Here is a 19,759-nt window from a genome sequence, read left to right on the forward strand (position 1 = left end):
TTGATAAAAGTAAAGTAAAACACGACTACCACTGCAAAATTGGAAGAGGACCCCTTCAGTCAAGCAGCGGAGTGAAAGGGGCAGTTGATGACCTAAGGCAAAGGTCTAGCAACTGCCCCGTGTTGGGGTCTATCCTGCGATGCCGAAAGTGTGGGAATTAGCAGAATTCCCGAGGAGTGGGGTCAGAATGGAATCTAGGCTCAAACAAAGGAAGAATGACTGAAGTGACCCCAAGTGATGGCAGTCTACCACCGGTGAAAAATGAGAGTTGAATCGAAGAAAATTGCAGGAACAAGGACTGCTGACTTAGGCTGTGTGCCGTGTGCAGAGGAGGAACTGATAGGCTGAGAGAGATTTGGAGGTAAACATGTAGACAACTGATGGTGTCAAGACGCCTGAAGGAAGCAGTGTGGAAAGTTCACAAAACCCATGTGTGTGAAAAATACAGATTACACATAAACCTTATTCTACAATGACAAGCTTACAGATAATGTCGCCCAAGCTTCTCCCATGTCTCTGTTTGGTAACAAAGCTGAAGACAACAATATTTTAGGAATAGAGTTTCATGAGTTTCACGCCCTTACGTGTACATGTACGAGATGTGCAATATAAAAACCTACATTTTAAACATAATGACACATATACTGACAAACTTTAAGCTGGCTTTCGTATAGTGTAGCGTTTTTGCTGGAGCGTCAATGCAGATGTCATCAAGACAATACAATTATAGTGTGTATATTCCTCTTCTAATTTCATCGATGAAATACAACCGCGGCAAAGCCAGTGCATAGGTAACTGATTGTAATATAAACACTAATAGTAATTGATATGTAGTCTAAATGCGCCTTGTGTATCTATACTTTGTCGCTGTCAGTAAGAAATCTCAGCAGGGTGGCGTTAAATGGTACTGTCTTCAGGAAGTCCATGCCAAGTTGATTTCTTATATTTATGTTTGGCAAGGAGACTTCTCATATCTAAACCAAGCACCCTGTGGTTTATTAGCTCTTTATCAGTAAAATAAAGGTGCCGCCTCTATACTTTAAGGTTTTCCATTACTTGTTGCTGTTGTAGTTTCTGTTTGTATTACAATCAGTTATCTATGCACTGGCTTTGCCGCTGTTGTAATAAAAATGATTACGCTATAATAAGTTGCTCTAAACAATTCAGGAACACATGAGAAGCAAAATTTTTTCCGCATTTATTCTATATCATTCAAATTTTTTGATAACATTTTATTTGATGTGATTTAACATTTGTTTATGAACGGTCTGACACCCACGAGCACGCTTGTTTTTCTTGACTATTTATACTTTAGTGGTATTTGCTCAGGTGCTAGAGAGATGTAGTACAGTCCGTTATAACCACGCTTGCAGTAGTATCCCATCTCTGCTGGCCTACCTCTCTTTGTCTTCTTCACTGGCTTTTCGTATCCAGGAGTTCCATCGAGAACTTGGTTTGTAGTCAGTACGCCTGGATGTTTTATAGTGTAATTGTAGTAATCCAAGACACGGGAATGACTGCCACCGATGCCGCTACATCCTGGTTGCTCTGTACCGTAGTTAGGGTAGAAGTCCACGTCACCGAGTGGTATCAGCGTTCCGAAGTGATTTACGGGATAGAAGTTAGGCCAGAAGCCCTCGTCGTATCCATTGGTGTGGATAACATCTACAAACTCTGCGTCCGACTTTGATAGCATCTTGTCTCTTGCACCATCAGGTTCTTCAAAATCAGGACCAGCTGGATCAAGGCCTGTTATCCTGGAAAAGACTCCACTAGAACGCCCTGCTTTGCCAAGCAAGTGGGCGCCTAGGCTGTGGCCAACACCATGTATCTTTATACCAGGTTTCTTTACCTTGATTTTCTTAGCTACATCTCCTAACCATTCACCAACTGATTGTGTAGTTGCGGCTGCTGTGTGGTTTTAGTCCAGTCAAAATAGGGTTAGACCCACCACAAATTGCAACAGAATTTTTTTCTTCAGAATGCATTTAAGTGAGGTACCCAGAACAACATATTAAAAGTTTACTCGAATCCACCTTGGGGAAATATGTCTAATTTGCATAAATCAAATATGGCTACCAACCATCCTACAAAATAACATAATTGGCCATATATCACATGTTAAACAAGCTATTTCAGTGATTTCAAAGTCTGACACTAGTTATTTGGCTCAGGGAATCATTTTGGAGGTATAATGTTTCATATAGGCACTTCATTAATTTGCATAATTCCAATATGGCGGCCAACATTCCTACAAAAGACATTTTCGGTCATATACCATATATTAAACAAGCTCTTTCAGTAATTTTAAAGTTAAAAGTATATTTCTTAGGCACGGACAAATGATTTTCGAGAGATGCGGTAATTTATTAATTTGCATAAATCCAATATGGTGGCCAACATTCCTACAAAGGACACTGTCGGTCACATACCATGCATTAAACAAGCTATTTCAGTGATTTTAAACTTTTAATATTTTTCTTTGGTATGAAGAAACACTTTTAGTGGTTCAATTTTTACAAAGAACCATTGATAATTTGCATAAATTAAATATGGCCGCCATATTAATGCCCCATGGCTTAATAGCTTCTAATATAAATAAGGGTTTGGTATAGTGTTTAGCACTAGGAAACTATCAAGAAGAAACTGTTGAGTCCTTCGACATTCAATTTTAGCTCATATTTGGTATTGATACAAATACCAATAAGAGCTTATATGGTGAGTCGATGGTGTCTGTATGTCTGTATGTATGTATGTATGTATGTATGTATGTATGTAGGTATGTATGTGCGGATGTATGTCCGTCACACGCAAAGGCTCCCATGCCGCCAAAGCTACCATCTCAGTATTTGGTGTACAGGTAGATGCAGGGGCTGAGATGTGATGTTGTTTCAGTGTCAAAAATATGCAAATGAGGTAAGAAAAGGGGGAAATCCTGCAAATGTGCAGGAGTGGTGGCAATAACTGAAACAGCGCACACATCTGAGTAAGAGGTTTTTGACCTTTAATCTATTTGTATGCAGGTATGCGGGAGTGGTGGCAGTAACTGAAACAGCTTATTTGTCATTTCTTGTGATTATTTATGAACTGTGACATATTAACAGATCTGCTCAAACCATGGATGCCTATTTCTGTATATCCATGGTTGAAACATTCTCTGCTATGCATGTTGCCAAAGTTGACCTCCAGTACCTAAAGTTTCAGACGTTATTTACTTTTGTCATTCTTGTTTTTCTGGTTTAAATATTTCTTGTTGTTTTTCTGGTTGTGCAGAAATCATTGTCATAACATCAACGTAGAATTTTCCTGCACTGAACAGATAGAAACAAAACTTATTGTTGATCTTTGGTATGTACCAATTCTGATCAAATTTGAGCGACACCGGATATAATTGCGGTATATTTAAAATTTAATTTTTCTACATGTGACGACTGTTAATGATTGTTAGTCTTCTGAATAATATATTCTCTTTCTGAATATAACATTGGATTCATCTGTGTACGGCATTTTCGTAATTTGTATGGGTGTTTAACACTGTACAGTGTCAAAACATGTAATCTGTAATGTTTACTGTTAAAAAAAAGACGTGTTCAAAATCTTTAGTTTTTAATTTAGACTGAACCCCCTTCTTATGGATGGGTGCATCTTTATAAGATCCCCTAGATGACAGGCAAGAAGTCATCACACATAACAGCAAAAATACAATAAACACAACAAAGCTAAAAAACAGAAAAATGATATGACCAAAATAAAAAATGCCATAATACACACAAAACTTAGCACTTTGCAAACAATGTCAGATTAATAAAAACTTTATGGACACACAGACTAAAAAAAATCTGAAAACTGCATGCTTTAGCAAAGGCTTACAAATTAATCCAAAAACAGAATCCAACTATTACACAATACAAACAAGTACATCTTGAGTCATTTTTCCAAGTGTCATTTTTCCAGATGTACATGCTTGTATCGTGTAACAGTTGGGTTCCGTTGGGCTGATGAGTTGTTTGAATTAATTTTAAGCCTTTCCTAAGCATGCCATTTTCATTTTTTGTGAGTTTATGTGTTGATCAAGTTTTTAAGAGTCTGACATTTTTTGCATCAGAATTTTATTGCAAAACAAAATAGTTGTTTTGTTATATAGCATTTAAAAAACAATGTGAAAATTTCAGAAAATTTGACCCAGCCAGACTAGAGTTATATTCTTTGCAAATCTTGAAATTCGGATAAAAGGGAAGCAGAAAATCGGGTAATTTGCATAAATTACCCCTTCTATATCATGCTACTTACGACTGCTAGCCAAGCTAAAAGGTGAGCCTAACCAATTTTTAATCTTGGGTTAACAAATTAATCAAATTGGATGAATATTTGCAAAAAAAAATATTTTGAGCAAAATACGCTGCATTGGGTGCAGTGCCCTCTTAACAGTTTTTCTTGATATTCCGGTTGCTAAAAACTCTACAGAACCTTATTTATATAAGAAGCTATTTGGTCATTAATTTGGCAGCCATATTTAATTTCTGAAACTTATCAAAGTGTCTTTTAAAAACATTGAACCGCAAAAGGTGTTTCTTTATGCTCAAGAAATATATTTAAACTTCAAAATGGCCGAAATAGATATCAATGCATGATATATGACAGAAAATGTCTTTTGTCGGTATATTGGCCAACCTATTAGATTTATGCAAATTAACGAAGTGCCAAGGCAAATCATTGCACCTCAAAAATCATTTGTCCATGCCAAAGAAATATATCTTTAACTATGAAATCACAGAAATAGCTTGTTTAACCCTTTGACTGCTGTAAGTATTTACACCAAAATTTTAATGCAATATTTTACCAATTTCTGTGAACTTTTCTGTACGTTTTTTCATAAGTTTTGACCAAATGGATATCATTTTCCAGCAGCTACAGTTTTTTATCAAAATTTTGGCAAAAAGCAGAAAAATTGACTGTGATACATTTTACATACTTGACAATAAAAGACTTTGGCGCCCAAAGAGTTAATACGTGGTATATGACAGAAAATGTCTTTTGTATGTATGTTGGCAACCCTATTGGATTTATGCAAATTAACGAAATACCTAAGTATGCAAATCACTGCATCTCGAAATTTTTTGTCCATGCCAAAGAAATATACTTTAACTTTGAAATTACAGAAATGGCTTGTTTAACCCTTTGACTGCTGTAATTTTTTACTCCAAAATTTTAATGCAATATTTTACCCATTTCTGCGAACTTTTCTGTACGTTTTTTCATAAATTTTGACCGAATGGATACTATTTTTCATCAGCTACATTTGTTATCAAAATTTTGGCAAACAGCAGAAAAAGTGACTGTGTTACATTTTATAAAGATGACAAAAATGGACCGTGGCGCCCAAAGGGTTAATACGTGGTATATGACAGAAAATGTCTTTTGTAGGTAAGTTGGCCACCATATTGTATTTATGCAAATTAACAAAGTACCTATGCAAAATCATTGCATCTCGAAAAACGTTTGTCCATGCCTAAGAAATATACTTTTAACTTTAAAATTACTGAAAGAGCTTGTTTAATATGTGGTATATGACCGAAAATGTCTTTTGTAGGAATGTTGGCCGCCATATTGGAATTATGCAAATTAATGAAGTGCCTATATGAAACATTATACCTCCAAAATGATTCCCTGAGCCAAATAACTAGTGTCAGACTTTGAAATCACTGAAATAGCTTGTTTAACATGTGGTATATGGCCAATTATGCTATTTTGTCGGATGGCTGGCAGCCATATTTGATTTATGCAAATTAGACATATTTCCCCAACGTGGATTCGGGTAAACTTTTAATATGTTGTTCTGGGTACCTCACTTAAATGCATTCTGAAGAAAAAAATTCTGTTGCAATTTGTGGTGGGTTAGGTGCCAAAATGTCGTAGATTGACTGGACTATATGTCCGCAACCAGTCGATAATGCCTTCTTGTGAGTATATTTCTGCCCTTAGAGTTTGCAAAGCTTCGTCTCTTTCCCGTATAGAGATAAAGCTAGCCTCTGATCGGACCTCTTCATTTACCGTTTTAAAAGAGTCAAGTTCATACCGTACAGACATAAACTGGGCTCGTGATTCGATGTCAGAAATTCTCATTTCGAACGAAGTTAGCTGACTTTGTAAGATACTGATGTGCCAAGCTGCTCCCTGTTTCCAATCACAGCGTATGACCGTCTGAGTAGGGTCCTCTTCCACCATTAGGTTTTGCATGTCTTTCATCCAGAGAGCCTCCATGTCGCTCTTGAAACCATGGATAATGAAGGTTATTTTTTTCTGCATCAAGGAACCCTTGCTCGCGCAATTGTTCCACAATGGACGGAGAGTCTGGATCATACTTGATCGTTCCCGATAATTTACTGCCTTTCTTTGCTTCCATCTCAGGCCGTACTTCTGAAACTGGTAGTGCCTTGTGTCCATTAAATTCAGACATATTTCTGCAATTGTTTGGAATTGAATATTGAAAAGAAATTAATGCGCCTGTCAAAGACTTTCGCGATGTGAAAGAGGTAATTATATGCTGCTATTATTCGTTAGTCACAAAAATCTTCGACGACACCTGCTGTGTTTGATCACCGTCTTCAGCTCTGAAAAATAGATAAGGACGAAAAAATATTATGAATACAACGTGAAATAACAGTAGTAATTTAAACCATCTCACTGATGACCACAACGTGACACAGAATACTTTAAGAGATCATTGTCACTGTGATTTATTTACTCTCCCGTTGTGGATGATATTATTCAGTTTTTCGCAATTTGTGGCACGGTTAATACACAGATATCTGCGCCAGCGAAAATGTTATTTTAAAATGACATCACACGATATTTACGCAGAAGTAAAGACACATGCCATCACTGCCAGCGATGAGTTGCCAATCGTCGGGAATATGACAGTGACCTTGCCAACTCTCAATTTAAAAAATACATTCCATTTTACGCAACGGCTTTGATAAGAAAACCATTGCAGCATTTTCTCTTCATGCAAAACAATTAAAATGCAGCTTGTGCATATGTATATCCTTCTAATGTTTCAAAAGTTCATATGATACATTGGTTCAAATTAAGAATAGGACGCTTTATTTTGGAATGTAACTTCTATTGGATGTATCCTATGGAGTATATCCTTTAACATTCTTTGAAAGACAAAATAAATCAGGCATAGTATGATTGTGCCTCGGTGACAGATATTCGGACTCTCAAACCTTTACAATTATTCATTTCTAATCTACCTCTTGTTTGTGCTCATTTTAAAGCTGTTGGCACGTGGCCGCCAATTTTTGTTCTTAAAGAGAATGGTTAAAATGTTCATAGAGGAAAGTTTGAGCAAAAGTTTAAGTCCTTGACTTTCTAGGCGCACGCAACCTTAAAGTAGGTATATTTAATAGCAAAGTCCTGCGCCCTTGTCCAACCCTTGTCAAATAAAGGGCGACGTCAAAAGATCGATGTTTGAAAAAAAACTTAAAGCCCCCACTCAATTATCAGATTTATCTAATATAAATATTATTTACTTCATGAAATATTCAATGGAAAACAAAAGAATGACAAACTGTTAATGGGCTGTTGACACATTTGCTAATGCGAGAACCTGGATTGAGAAGGGCGCCTTTAATTGCTTAAGTTTGGGGGTGGGGGGTTTTTGGCCAAACTAATTTATGTGCAGTCAAAAACGATTTAGCGTCTTTTTGGCAAATTTTTACGATTTCAAGGCTGTTTTTGTACGCTGAAACCGATCCAGTCACCTGTATTTTTGTTACTTTATAACGGTTTTCGATTTTTATTTCATTCAATGGTACATTGGTACGTCGTTTGAAAGAATTAGTACAGGGTATGAGTCCGCAATTTTTTTTCAATTTTAGGTCAGATAAGTTAGAAGGGGGGGGTGGGGGGGGGGGTCTGAGGCCAAACTTAAGCAATTAAGTTAGATTTATTATATTTAACTTTTGATGTTTCCCCTAACATATATGTTCTGCTTAAAGTTGTAAAAAATTCAAAAGATAAGTTCCGGAAAAGTCAATATTGGGGCTGGGTGAATCATTTTATGTTTATGTAAGTACGACGAATAAGCCTTTCATGTACCATTATATAGGGCTAAGCCCTTACAGTCGCGTCAGAGGTTAGATTAGAAATGTTATTCAGTCTGACGATGCACTGTGGACGCTTTTGGTCAACAATAGTATTGATTCATGATTTGTCATAAGAAAGAATAAAAGAGAACCAATTGTTACTTGCTAAAAAATTAGTAGGACCACTACGCATTGCGTAAACAATAAATTCAAACATCCAGTTTACATGTACTTTCTGATGGAAACAGTTCACATATGTAATCAGGCAGGTATAGATTTTCTGTTTTATTTGCCACGAAGTTTAACATAAATTGGCAATTTTTATAAAAGTAACGACTCAATGTGTTTAATGAAGAACGCATTGTGCCAACTTTATCGTTGCAATAGCAACTGTACTGCCAAACTTCCAGTTGCAAGCTGAAAACCAGCGTCCCGACTAAAACTGACAATTATTGATACAGATGGCGCTCTAATATTAATTCCCTGCATTCTTAGCGCTTGTCCTTGTTCATACGCAGGACAGTTTTCTCTCTTTTTGCTATCTTCTTTAAAGAGTGATGATAACGATATCTTGTATCAATAACGAGATGGAAAATAATATTTACTAGCTTGTAGCAATGATATATTTTAGAAATGCCGTGTTAAAATATAATGCGTTGCACGTTTCAAATTTGTTTCTTTACAAGTGCTCAAAAACATTGTCGCGGCCATAGAGTCGGTTTGGTCACTTATGGAGTTCGCGCGCACCCGGAGACTGTCATGTGGGAAAATTTTGACAGGTCACGTATGTGCACTTCCGCATTGCGACGAAGGCCCTCTGTATGCTCTCTGTATTTACGTATCGTTTATAATCAAACCGGCGGGTGGCAATATATAGGAAATCATGGAAATCAGGCTATGTGAAATGTATATTTTGTTTAGAAACGAGCATTTAAACGTAGGGTTTGTGCGAGGTCGTCGGCGATTGAAATACGCAGTAAGAGTGTCGAGGAGTTCAATTTTTCGAGAGAGGGCCGCGGTAACGCCGGTTAGCTAGATCATGGTTGACAAAACAGTGATGCAAAAACATTTTATATAGCGTTGTCAAAGCCCCCTTTTACTGCAAAGTGTTACCATAGAAATGCGTGTGTTTCATATATATATATATATATATATATATATATATATATATATATATATATATATATATATATATATATATATATATATGATAACACAAATTACTTCAAGTACAAAGTAATTATATCTTTTACTTAAGTTTCATGCATACTTATTGCCATGAAGCTTATCTGATATCATTAATTTGTACTTGAAGTAATTTGTGTTATAATTTATAGCGCTCTGCTTCAACATTGAGCACTGTAATTTCTAAAGAGTCTATGTATGTATGTATGTATGTATGCATGTATGTATGTGTGTATGTATGTATGTATGTATGTGTATATGTGTATTGTGTATATGTGTGTGTTTAAGTTGTGACCAAAGTTTTCTATGGTAGTTGTTCTAAAAGGCCGCTGCATAATGATGAAAATCATGTATAGTAGGCCTCATTGTTGATGACCCAACCCATCGCTTGTATATGAAGAACTTATCACATGCACAATCCAATGGAAATGATTGACAACTTGTGCACAGCGTACTGATATTTATTACTAAAGTAGTTCAAAAGTTTAAACGTGAAATCGCCATGGGAAAACTTATTTTATTTTGCAAAAAATAACGAATTCTTGGCTTGTGCATGTGATAAGTATATTATTCCCTAATATTTTTCTTCGTTCAGCTCGGAAAATACTCGTGACGTAATGACCGTGTCACCACTCGTCTTCGACTCATGGTGACACGGTCATTACGTCACTCGTATTTTCCTTCGCTGAACGAAGAAAAATATTAGGGAATAATATCTGTTTAATGTGGCCGATATCTGTCTTTTACAGAGAGCTGGCTAGGCTCTTTCGTCATCATATTATTCAACTTGTAACTCAATTTGTAAGGGGTGGACCATTTGATATCCTGGGGGGGTCTGGAAGAATTTTTGGGGCATTATTTTTTTCAACATGTTCCACTTGATGTTTTTTTTTCCTTGTGAATCCTGGCAATTTTTTTTTGCATTTTCCTTCAAAGATTGTTTTTAATGCAGCGATATATATATATATATATAATATATATATATATATATATATATATATATATATATATATATATATATATATATATATATATATATATATATATGTATAATTTTTGGGGTATATTTTAAACATTCAGTCATTCAGTGTTTTAATGAAATTATTGTCATGTCAGTTTTAAGATAGGAACTTAAAAGTGTCAATTCTAAAGTTCGAATACAGTATTTCGAATGAGCGGTGAATGTACTCCACTCTTTTTATGCATAACCAGATGTCCAGAACTGTTGTAGAAAAATGCGATTGTGAAATATTAGTGCATGTTGCTTTCTAATATAGAATTATCATAGAGGAAACAGAAAAGAAAAGTGTCAGGAACTTGTCATGCTTTAATATGAACTGCAGATTTCATGATTAGATTTTATATATATATATATATATATATATATTATATATATATATATATATATATATATATATATATATATATATATATATATATATATATAATATTAATATTTAATATTTTTCGGCGCGCCCTTTGGGTGCAGTAAATTAATATATCAGATATATATGTCAGAAATATCTTGATGTCTGTATATTGAAAGTCTGTATAGTCTGTAATCTTGTAACTTATACATATATATATATATATATATATATATATATATATATATATATATATATATATATATATATATATAATATATATATATATATATAAATATATAATAAGAGGGTAATCTCCGGAGAACAGCGTAAGGACCAACCAGCTGACTGCAATTGCAGGGTTAAGTCAGCATGCCCCTTGAAGGGTAAGTGTCAAGTCAAAGTCGTGGTGTACAAGGCCAACGTATCAACGGAGGGCAACGGAGAGAGGGTTTACATCGGCCTCACTGATAACACCTTCAAGACGCGCTACACTAATCACATGAAGTCGTTCCGCAACGAGAGATACAAAAACGACACCGAGTTATCAAAATATGTATGGAACTTAAGAAATAAGGGACAAGACTTTGACATTTCATGGTCAATCATTGATAAAGCATTGAGCTACTCTAACATGAACAAGCGATGTAATCTTTGTATATCAGAAAAGCTACAAATTATCAATGCTGACAAATCTACACTGTTAAACAAACGCTCTGAGTTGGTTTCAAAATGTCGCCACCAAAACAAATATTATTTATCGAATTTTAACACTACATACAAATAGAATGGTTCGTTCATATATGTAAGAGTGTCGAGCTAGTAATCCTTTCACTTCTATCTGAGGATTGCAAGATGCATGAAACTTAAGTAATAGATTTCATTACTTTGTACTTGAAGTAATCTGTTTATATATATATATATATATATATATATATATATATATATATATATATATCTGATGTATGAAAGTCATGAGGCTGAAGGGCATGCTGAAAATATTGTATATATATATATATATATATATATATATATATATATATATATATATATATATATATCTGATGTATCAAAGTCATGCAGCTGAAGGGCATGCTGAAAATATTGTTTGATATTTTAAGAAATGCGCCCAAATGGGCACACCAAAAGATTTTAAACATAGATATATCACAGATATATGTATGTCTGATATATTAAAGTTTTGCACCAGGAGGACAGGGCTCTGACAAATTTATTTTCTTTTATTATTTATTAAACCTTGTTTAACGAGAGTAGCCTGGTAAGCTTCAGTAAAGATGCTTATCTTCCCCAGGGCCCTCAGATGAACATACAAACTGATACAAAGCAGAACAACATGAAACATGACTAACAAAGCTAGAACAATACAATGCACAGAAAAAAGTGGCCAGGAGTGAACCTGCACACAGGAAATAAAAATGCACAATCACACTAGATAACAAAAACAATTTGACAAGAAAACTAAAACTCACAAACACAAAAATTATACCCAATAAGCTTTCAGGTAAGCTGTTTTAAAACTGCTCAATGAGTTACTAGATCTTATACTTAAATCGACATTATTCCACTGATTGGCACTATTTACAGTAAACCCTTTTCGATAAAAATCCTTATTTGTTGCAGGAACCACTAACAATTTTTGCATCTTAGATCTTGTAACTCTTTTATGATCAATTTCGGTAAAAAGACTTTTCATATATTGCGGTGCAAGATTATTTAAACATTTAAAAACCATACAAACATTCTTATAAACTATTCTATCTGGTAAGGGCATTATATGCATTGTTTTAAATAAAGGCTCAGTCGAAGCATTATACCTTGCATCACCCATCACTCTAATAGCACGTTTCTGAATCTTATGCAACCCTTTCATAAACGGTGATGCTCCCCATAAATGACAACAGTAATCCAAGTAATCCAAGTTATTATTATTAAAGTTACGCGCCCAAAGGGCGCGCCGAAAAATGAAATTGAATGATGAAAATCATGGCTAGCACGATGCATTTGATGCATTTTAGGCAAGTGGAAAAGCCAAGAAAGACAAGAAGGGTGCACGGAAATGGGAAAGTTACATCCCAAAAGGTTCTTGCTGATACTGTGATAGATTTTTTTTCTTCCACATTAGCTTGCCAGGTTTTTTTTCATAAGTCATCTAAGGCAGAATTTTTTTCCCTTGTATCTGCTGGGAATTTTTTTTTTCGAAAATCTTCCAGACCCCCAGGATATCAAATGGTCCACCCCTAATGCGTTCACCAAGGCAAGTGATGATGTATTCAATTCAAGAAAACCAAAAGCACTATCATTCAATACCGGGTTGGAATGATGTTGTCAAAGAAGCATATACTGCAGATTGTACAATGTTTCATCCAGGATGGCATCATCAGAGGGGGTTCCCCCTTTACCAGAACATTTACAGGGGTGATTTCACCAGTTCATGTGTTCTTCTTGTATCTCTAAGGTGTAACTAGCACCATTTCATGGGGAGGGCCTCGCTCCCCTGACAAATGCCAACATGTCAACAGAGGGGGAATCCCTCTATCTGGATGAAACACTGCACGCCTTGCTTTACACTGCATGGAGATCAGCTGGTAAATCAGGATTGGCCCGATTGTACAGCAAATGCGTAGTATAATATCTTTTACCCCTTCATCAGGAGTTAAAAGTCTGAGAAAGTTAGTATGTGGTCTTGTCCGTAAACTGTAATATACTGACAAAAGTTGTGCCTATTTTGTTACATATATGTCTCATTGATGGACATTAGCCATATTTCTTTCACATTCTCAGTTTTTCTTACAAGGAATCATCCTCCATACTATTCGCTATTTATTTGATAATCTTACTCGTGTGTTACAGAAACCGACAGTTGGCAGTTCGATAGCTGATACACAAATATACTATTAATCGAATACTGATGGTAGTGATTTATCAATTGGTCAAATCACCCGAAAATGAATTACAGAATGTGAAAGAAGTCATAATCCTTTACGTATGATATCATGATTTATGTATGATTGACAAATAACACTGGAATTATGACAACACACAATATGATACCTTTCATAGATTTTATTATTTTGAATAATGTAACAAAACTCAATATAATTTTCACTCATACAAAATCGTAAGTTAAAAAGTTAACGTGGAACAAGCAGTGATAAAAAAGTTTTCACCTAATCAAAGCAAAATAAAATGTAAAGAGTTTCCATGCTTTCAATGGCAATTTAAAAGCACACTTTCAGAATGCAACATACCACTTCACAATATGACACTTCTGATGCTCATGTCAGTTTTGAAATTGTATGCGAATAATCAATTTTCAATGACTTTCAGGACAAAATACTATTTCAATGAACTCTATGGGAAGCTTCAACAATATTGTCAAGGACTTTTCATGAGTGTTATGGACCCTGCATAGTACCAATGTATTCTACCGGTACTTGTCAAAATTGTGTGGCTGTATTCTTATAAAGTCTTACAAATATCCTACATTAAAAAAGGCGGGTATTTGCTGGTACTGATTGACTACTGCATGGTAAATTTGCATTCACTTGTAACATTTTGTTCAGTTCATAAAGAGTTTAGCTTCCTGTTGTGCTACTCATACACTCAATCTTACTAATATTGATGGTTACAATAATAGTTACAATAAATCAAATCGTTAATTCAGAGAAAATGATTTTTTGAGCAAAAATGCAAAAAATTACCCAAAAATACAAATATAAAAATTTTACCACAATTTGAACATATCTTACAAAGGCGAACCCCGGGATCACGCGTACCAAGTTTAAAAGCAATTGGACGAACACTTTATGAGGAGAAGATTTTGACCAAAAAAAGGGAAAATTTATCGCAAAGACAATTTTCAAAACTTTAACCACAAGTTGAACAAATGTAACTAGAATCACCATAAAGAACCTGCATACAAAGTTTCAACAAAATCTGGTACGTGGTTACAGAGTTTTAGCAATTTGCTTGAGTTTCCCTTTTTAATCATTTACAGCCTAGACAATAATTACACCTGGCATTGTTGGCAACTCCTCAATTACACAGCTTGCCTGTTTCCTGTTCTGCAAACACTTCAGTGCAACCAATGCCCTTTCCACAAGTTTCATGAAGATCAATCACTTGTCCTCTTTTAACTGATATCGAACTTTGTGTTTCAGTTTTATGTCACTTCTTGTTTCCAATCGTGTTCCCATTTTGTAAACACATACGTAGTGTTCTAGACGTAGCTATGTCAATCATGCATTTGAAGCAGAGCAAATATCTAAGTACATGTGGAATACTTCATACTAAATATTTTGAGTCAGAGTGTACTACGTCTGAGCTATTTAAAAATACTGACCACATAGGTAATACAACATGGTCATGGCTTACCATGCAGGAGTTTTCAGGTTGTATTCATTTTGTGTAAATACAGTGATGTACAAACAGACTACAATCTATCATTACACCACGAGGACAATGAAGCATATAGGGTCAAAGTCCCTGTAGCTACTTTAGGCATGGACAGTATAAAGGACGTACATAGCATAACACCAAATATATACTGAGTATAGAGATCCCTTGGCAATACAATGTATTGTTATGACAGAAGAATGTTTCATTACAGATCCATATTTACACAGACATTCATCAGTAGCAAGCATAGAAAACTGTCATTTATACCTACAGTGTCTTTGCCATCTGTCTCTGACACTAGGTGGACACTTATACAGGCAGTTTGTTGACAAAAATGCTATCAGATGAGTAACTTTTGAGAAACAAAGTTTTTGACAAAAAATGGTAAAACTTGTGTCAAAATACAAAATAGAAGATTTCATCACAATGTCAATATATCACACTAGGATGACCTATAGGAACCTGTATACCAAATATCAAAGCTATCAGACAAGCAGGTTTTTAGAAACACACTTTTTAACCAAAAATGGCAAATATTGCTCCAAAATTACAAAATTGTACATTTCATCATATTTTGAATATATTACATGTTGATAACCTCTTTGAACCTGTATACTAAATATCAAAGCTATGACAATTATTTTTTTATGAAAAAGATTTTTGACCAAAAATGACAAAAATTGCCTTAAAAATACAAAATGCTTTCCAGCTAACTATTTCTTCATGTGGGGGAAGAGATGAAAGTCTGAGGGTGCTAGGTCAGGAGAGTATGGTGGGCACGTAGAATGAGTTTGAAGCCGCAGTCACGCACTGTTGCCATGTCAATGACTGACTTGTGAGGTGGAGCATTGTCCAGATGGGACAAGACACCTTTTCTCGACTTTCCCCCGTCGTATTTTTGTCAGCCTCCCGTAACTCCCTCAACAGGTTAGAATAGTACTTTCCATTGATAGTTTGTCCCTTTTCTTGGTTTTCATCTGAAGTTGAAATATATTCAAACCAAGCTTCATTGATCTGGCATCGCCCCTTCATAGTTAGGCTCAAAACTTATCACCCAATCATCATATGTGCAAAATCTATATTACTATACAAAGCTAATGTATGCATCTTCAGACTTCTGCCTTTCCTTCTTGACACAAGGCAACTGCTTCTTTGCAAAGTACCTCATCTACATATTCAACTGCCAATCTGAGAACAAAAAAGAAAAACATAACAAGACAACTGTGTAGTGTATTTGCAACAATGAAAATCTGATGTTCTCACGGGGGATGGTAAGAGGTGTTAAAGTGTATGATAAAATGGACTATTACTTTCTCAAATCAATTTCTCTTCAAAATACTCTTACAACACATCAGCTGTACAGGAAAGATGTTTGGTGAGTGCATAGTGATATCATCATTATTTCTTATTGCTCACAGAATTTACAATTGACTGAATGTTAAAATTCCCATTATCTTGATATCTACATGATTGCTGTGAGTATTGTTACAAGAGATTCATGCACTGTTTGTGAAAGTTTTGGTATAAGTGGCAAGGATGATGGTCATTATGAGGTTTTATGTGGTATGAGAGAGACTCCATTCCCATGTGACAGGTGTATGACTCCGACTGGGCCAAATAGAAATACAGATAAAATTCCAATGTCATTGCTCAAACTGGTTCAGAATAGATCACACACTACAAACTTAGATTGATGAAGAACATGAATAAGTCACACCACTATAGTGGATGGACATGTGTTGAACGTCTCCATTCCCACGTGACAGGTGTGTGACTCCGAAAGGTCTAAATTACAATGGTTACAACAAAATTCAAATGTAATAATTTGAAGGGGTTCAGAATAGGTCAGGAAAACTTAAAAGATAGGAGAAGATGTGTAAGACACAAAATATTGTGGTTGGAGCTGTGTTGAGAAACTCTCCATTCCCACGTGACAGGTGTGTGACTCCGAAAGGTCTAAATTACAATGGTTACAACAAAATTCAAATGTAATGATTAAAAGGGTTCAGAATAGGTCAGGAAAACTTAAAAGATAGGAGAAGATGTATAAGACACACAATATTGTGGATGGAGCTGTGTTGAGAAACTCTCCATTCCCATGTGACAGGTGTGTGACTCCGAAAGGTCTAAATTACAAGTGATACAACAAAATGAAAATGTAATAATTAAAAGGGTTCAGAATAGGTCAGGAAAACTTAAAAGATAGGAGAAGATGTGTAAGACACAAAATATGGGGGTTGGAGCTGTGTTGAGAAACTCTCCATTCCCACGTGACAGGTGTGTGACTCCGAAAGGTCTAAATTACAATGGTTACAACAAAATTCAAATGTAATAATTTGAAGGGGTTCAGAATAGGTCAGGAAAACTTAAAAGATAGGAGAAGATGTGTAAGACACAAAATATGGGGTTGGAGCTGTGTTGAGAAACTCTCCATTCCCACGTGACAGGTGTGTGACTCCGAAAGGTCTAAATTACAATGGTTACAACAAAATTCAAATGTAATGATTAAAAGGGGTTCAGAATAGGTCAGGAAAACTTAAAAGATAGGAGAAGATGTGTAAGACACATGATATTGTGGTTGGAGCTGTGTTGAGAAACTCTCCATTCCCACATGACAGGTGTGTGACTCCGAAAGGTCTAAATTACAATGGTTACAACAAAATTCAAATGTAATGATTAAAAGGGGTTCAGAATAGGTCAGGAAAACTTAAAAGATAGGAGAAGATGTATAAGACACACAATATTGTGGATGGAGCTGTGTTGAGAAACTCTCCATTCCCACGTGACAGGTGTGTGACTCCGAAAGGTCTAAATTACAAGTGATACAACAAAATTCAAATGTAATAATTAAAAGGGGTTCAGAATAGGTCAGGAAAACTTAAAAGATAGGAGAAGATGTGTAAGACACAAAATATGGGGGTTGGAGCTGTGTTGAGAGACTCTCCATTCCCACGTGACAGGTGTGTGACTCCGAAAGGTCTAAATTACAATGGTTAAAACAAAATTCAAATGTAATAATTTGAAGGGGTTCAGAATAGGTCAGGAAAACTTAAAAGATAGGAGAAGATGTGTAAGACACAAAATATGGAGGTGGAGCTGTGTTGAGAGACTCTCCATTCCCACATGACAGGTGTGTGACTCCGAAAGGTCTAAATTACAATGGTTATAACAAAATTCAAATGTAATGATTGAAAGGGGTTCAGAATAGGTCAGGAAAACTTAAAAGATAGGAGAAGATGTGTAAGACACATGATATTGTGGTTGGAGCTGTGTTGAGAGACTCTCCATTCCCACGTGACAGGTGTGTGACTCCGAAAGGTCTAAATTACAATGGTTACAACAAAATTCAAATGTAATAATTACAAGAGGTTCAGAACAGGTCAGGAAAACTTAAGAGATAGGAGAAGATGTGTAAGACATAAAATATTGTGGTTGGAGCTGTGTTGAGAAACTCTCCATTCCCATGTGACATGTGTGTCATGACTCTGAATGCTCCAAATGTCAATCAATACAACATAATTCCTATATTAATGCTCAAATGTTTCAGAATAGGTCAACAAGAAAGAAAATTGAGGGAAACATGGATAAGTTACACAATTATGGTTGTTGGGGATGTGTTGACAGACTCTCCATTCCTACGTGACAGGTGTGTGACTCTGAATGCTCTAAATGCAAATCAATACAACAAAATTCCCATGTCAATGCTCAAAATGATTCAGAATATGTCACCAGGAAAGAAAATGAAGATTAACATTGATAGATAATGCCATGCTAGCGGTTGGAGATGTGTTGAGAGCCTCTTCATTCCCATGTGACAGGTGTGCAACTCCAAATTTTCTAAATGTCAATGGATATCATAAAATGTCAATGTCAATGCTCAAACAGAATATGTCACCAAGGAATAACATGAAGGAAGACATTGATATGCGAAACCATTATTATGAATAGAGATATGTTGCGAGTCTCTTCATTTCCACATAAGTGAATGAGTATGCATGGATAAGTCATAGTCGATGTGCTGCAACAGTTGTTGCGTCCCATTCCCTTCTGTTACAAGTCTATCACAAATGACTAAAAAAATGATACTCACTTACTCACTTTGTGCTCATTCACTTTCTCTATTAACAAATGTGGTGGTTTCAATCGGGTTCAACTCACAACGTACGGTACCCGTCACCTAGCGGAGAAGACTGTACAGTTGTATGCAGCATTAGATATACGTACGAACAGTAATAGTTATTTGAGGGAAGCGCTTGCGCAAAACCCTGGCCTATGACCTTTGATCTCATTTTCCGTGACTAAACGTGAGCATTTCCACATGACACATTCCATTTCCCAGCTGACAGGCTCCCTGTCACGCGCACTACCCCTATCGGTTTGGTACACTTCCTGTTGAATAATAATAATAATATTTGGTTCTATATAGCGAACATATCCACAAGTAGATGTGATCAAGGCGCTTTACAATTATTATTACCCCTGGTCACTGGACCTAATATGATACCTCTCAACTCCCTGGGGAGCAGACAACAGCTCACATGTGCAGCCAATAAGCGCAGCAGAGCTAAACGCACACATAACAACCTCTGTCCTACCAGGTACCCATCACTCCTGGGTGGGGAGAAGCAATGAGGAATAAAGTGCCTTGCCCAAGGACACAACACCACAGCCATGCCGGGGCTCGAACTCACCATCCTT

At 35.8% G+C, this 19,759-nt stretch overlaps 2 protein-coding genes across 2 annotated transcripts in view; one reads left to right on the forward strand and one right to left on the reverse strand.

The window, feature by feature from the left end:
- Positions 1-19,759, forward strand: part of LOC139137925 (nucleobindin-2-like) — a 608,701-nt gene that overhangs the window by 73,043 nt on the left and 515,899 nt on the right. The gene's annotated exons all lie outside the window — the stretch shown is intronic.
- LOC139144954 (pancreatic lipase-related protein 2-like) lies at positions 1,161-6,261 on the reverse strand. Its single transcript, XM_070715794.1, has 2 exons — positions 6,144-6,261; positions 1,161-1,911 (listed from the first exon to the last, which is right to left on the reverse strand). The coding sequence occupies exons 1-2, from the start codon at positions 6,259-6,261 to the stop codon at positions 1,301-1,303; spliced, it is 729 nt and encodes a 242-aa protein (XP_070571895.1). The 3' UTR covers positions 1,161-1,300.

This window comes from Ptychodera flava, chromosome 1 (assembly GCF_041260155.1).
Source record: "Ptychodera flava strain L36383 chromosome 1, AS_Pfla_20210202, whole genome shotgun sequence".
In the NCBI taxonomy this organism is placed as follows: Eukaryota; Metazoa; Hemichordata; class Enteropneusta; family Ptychoderidae; genus Ptychodera; species Ptychodera flava.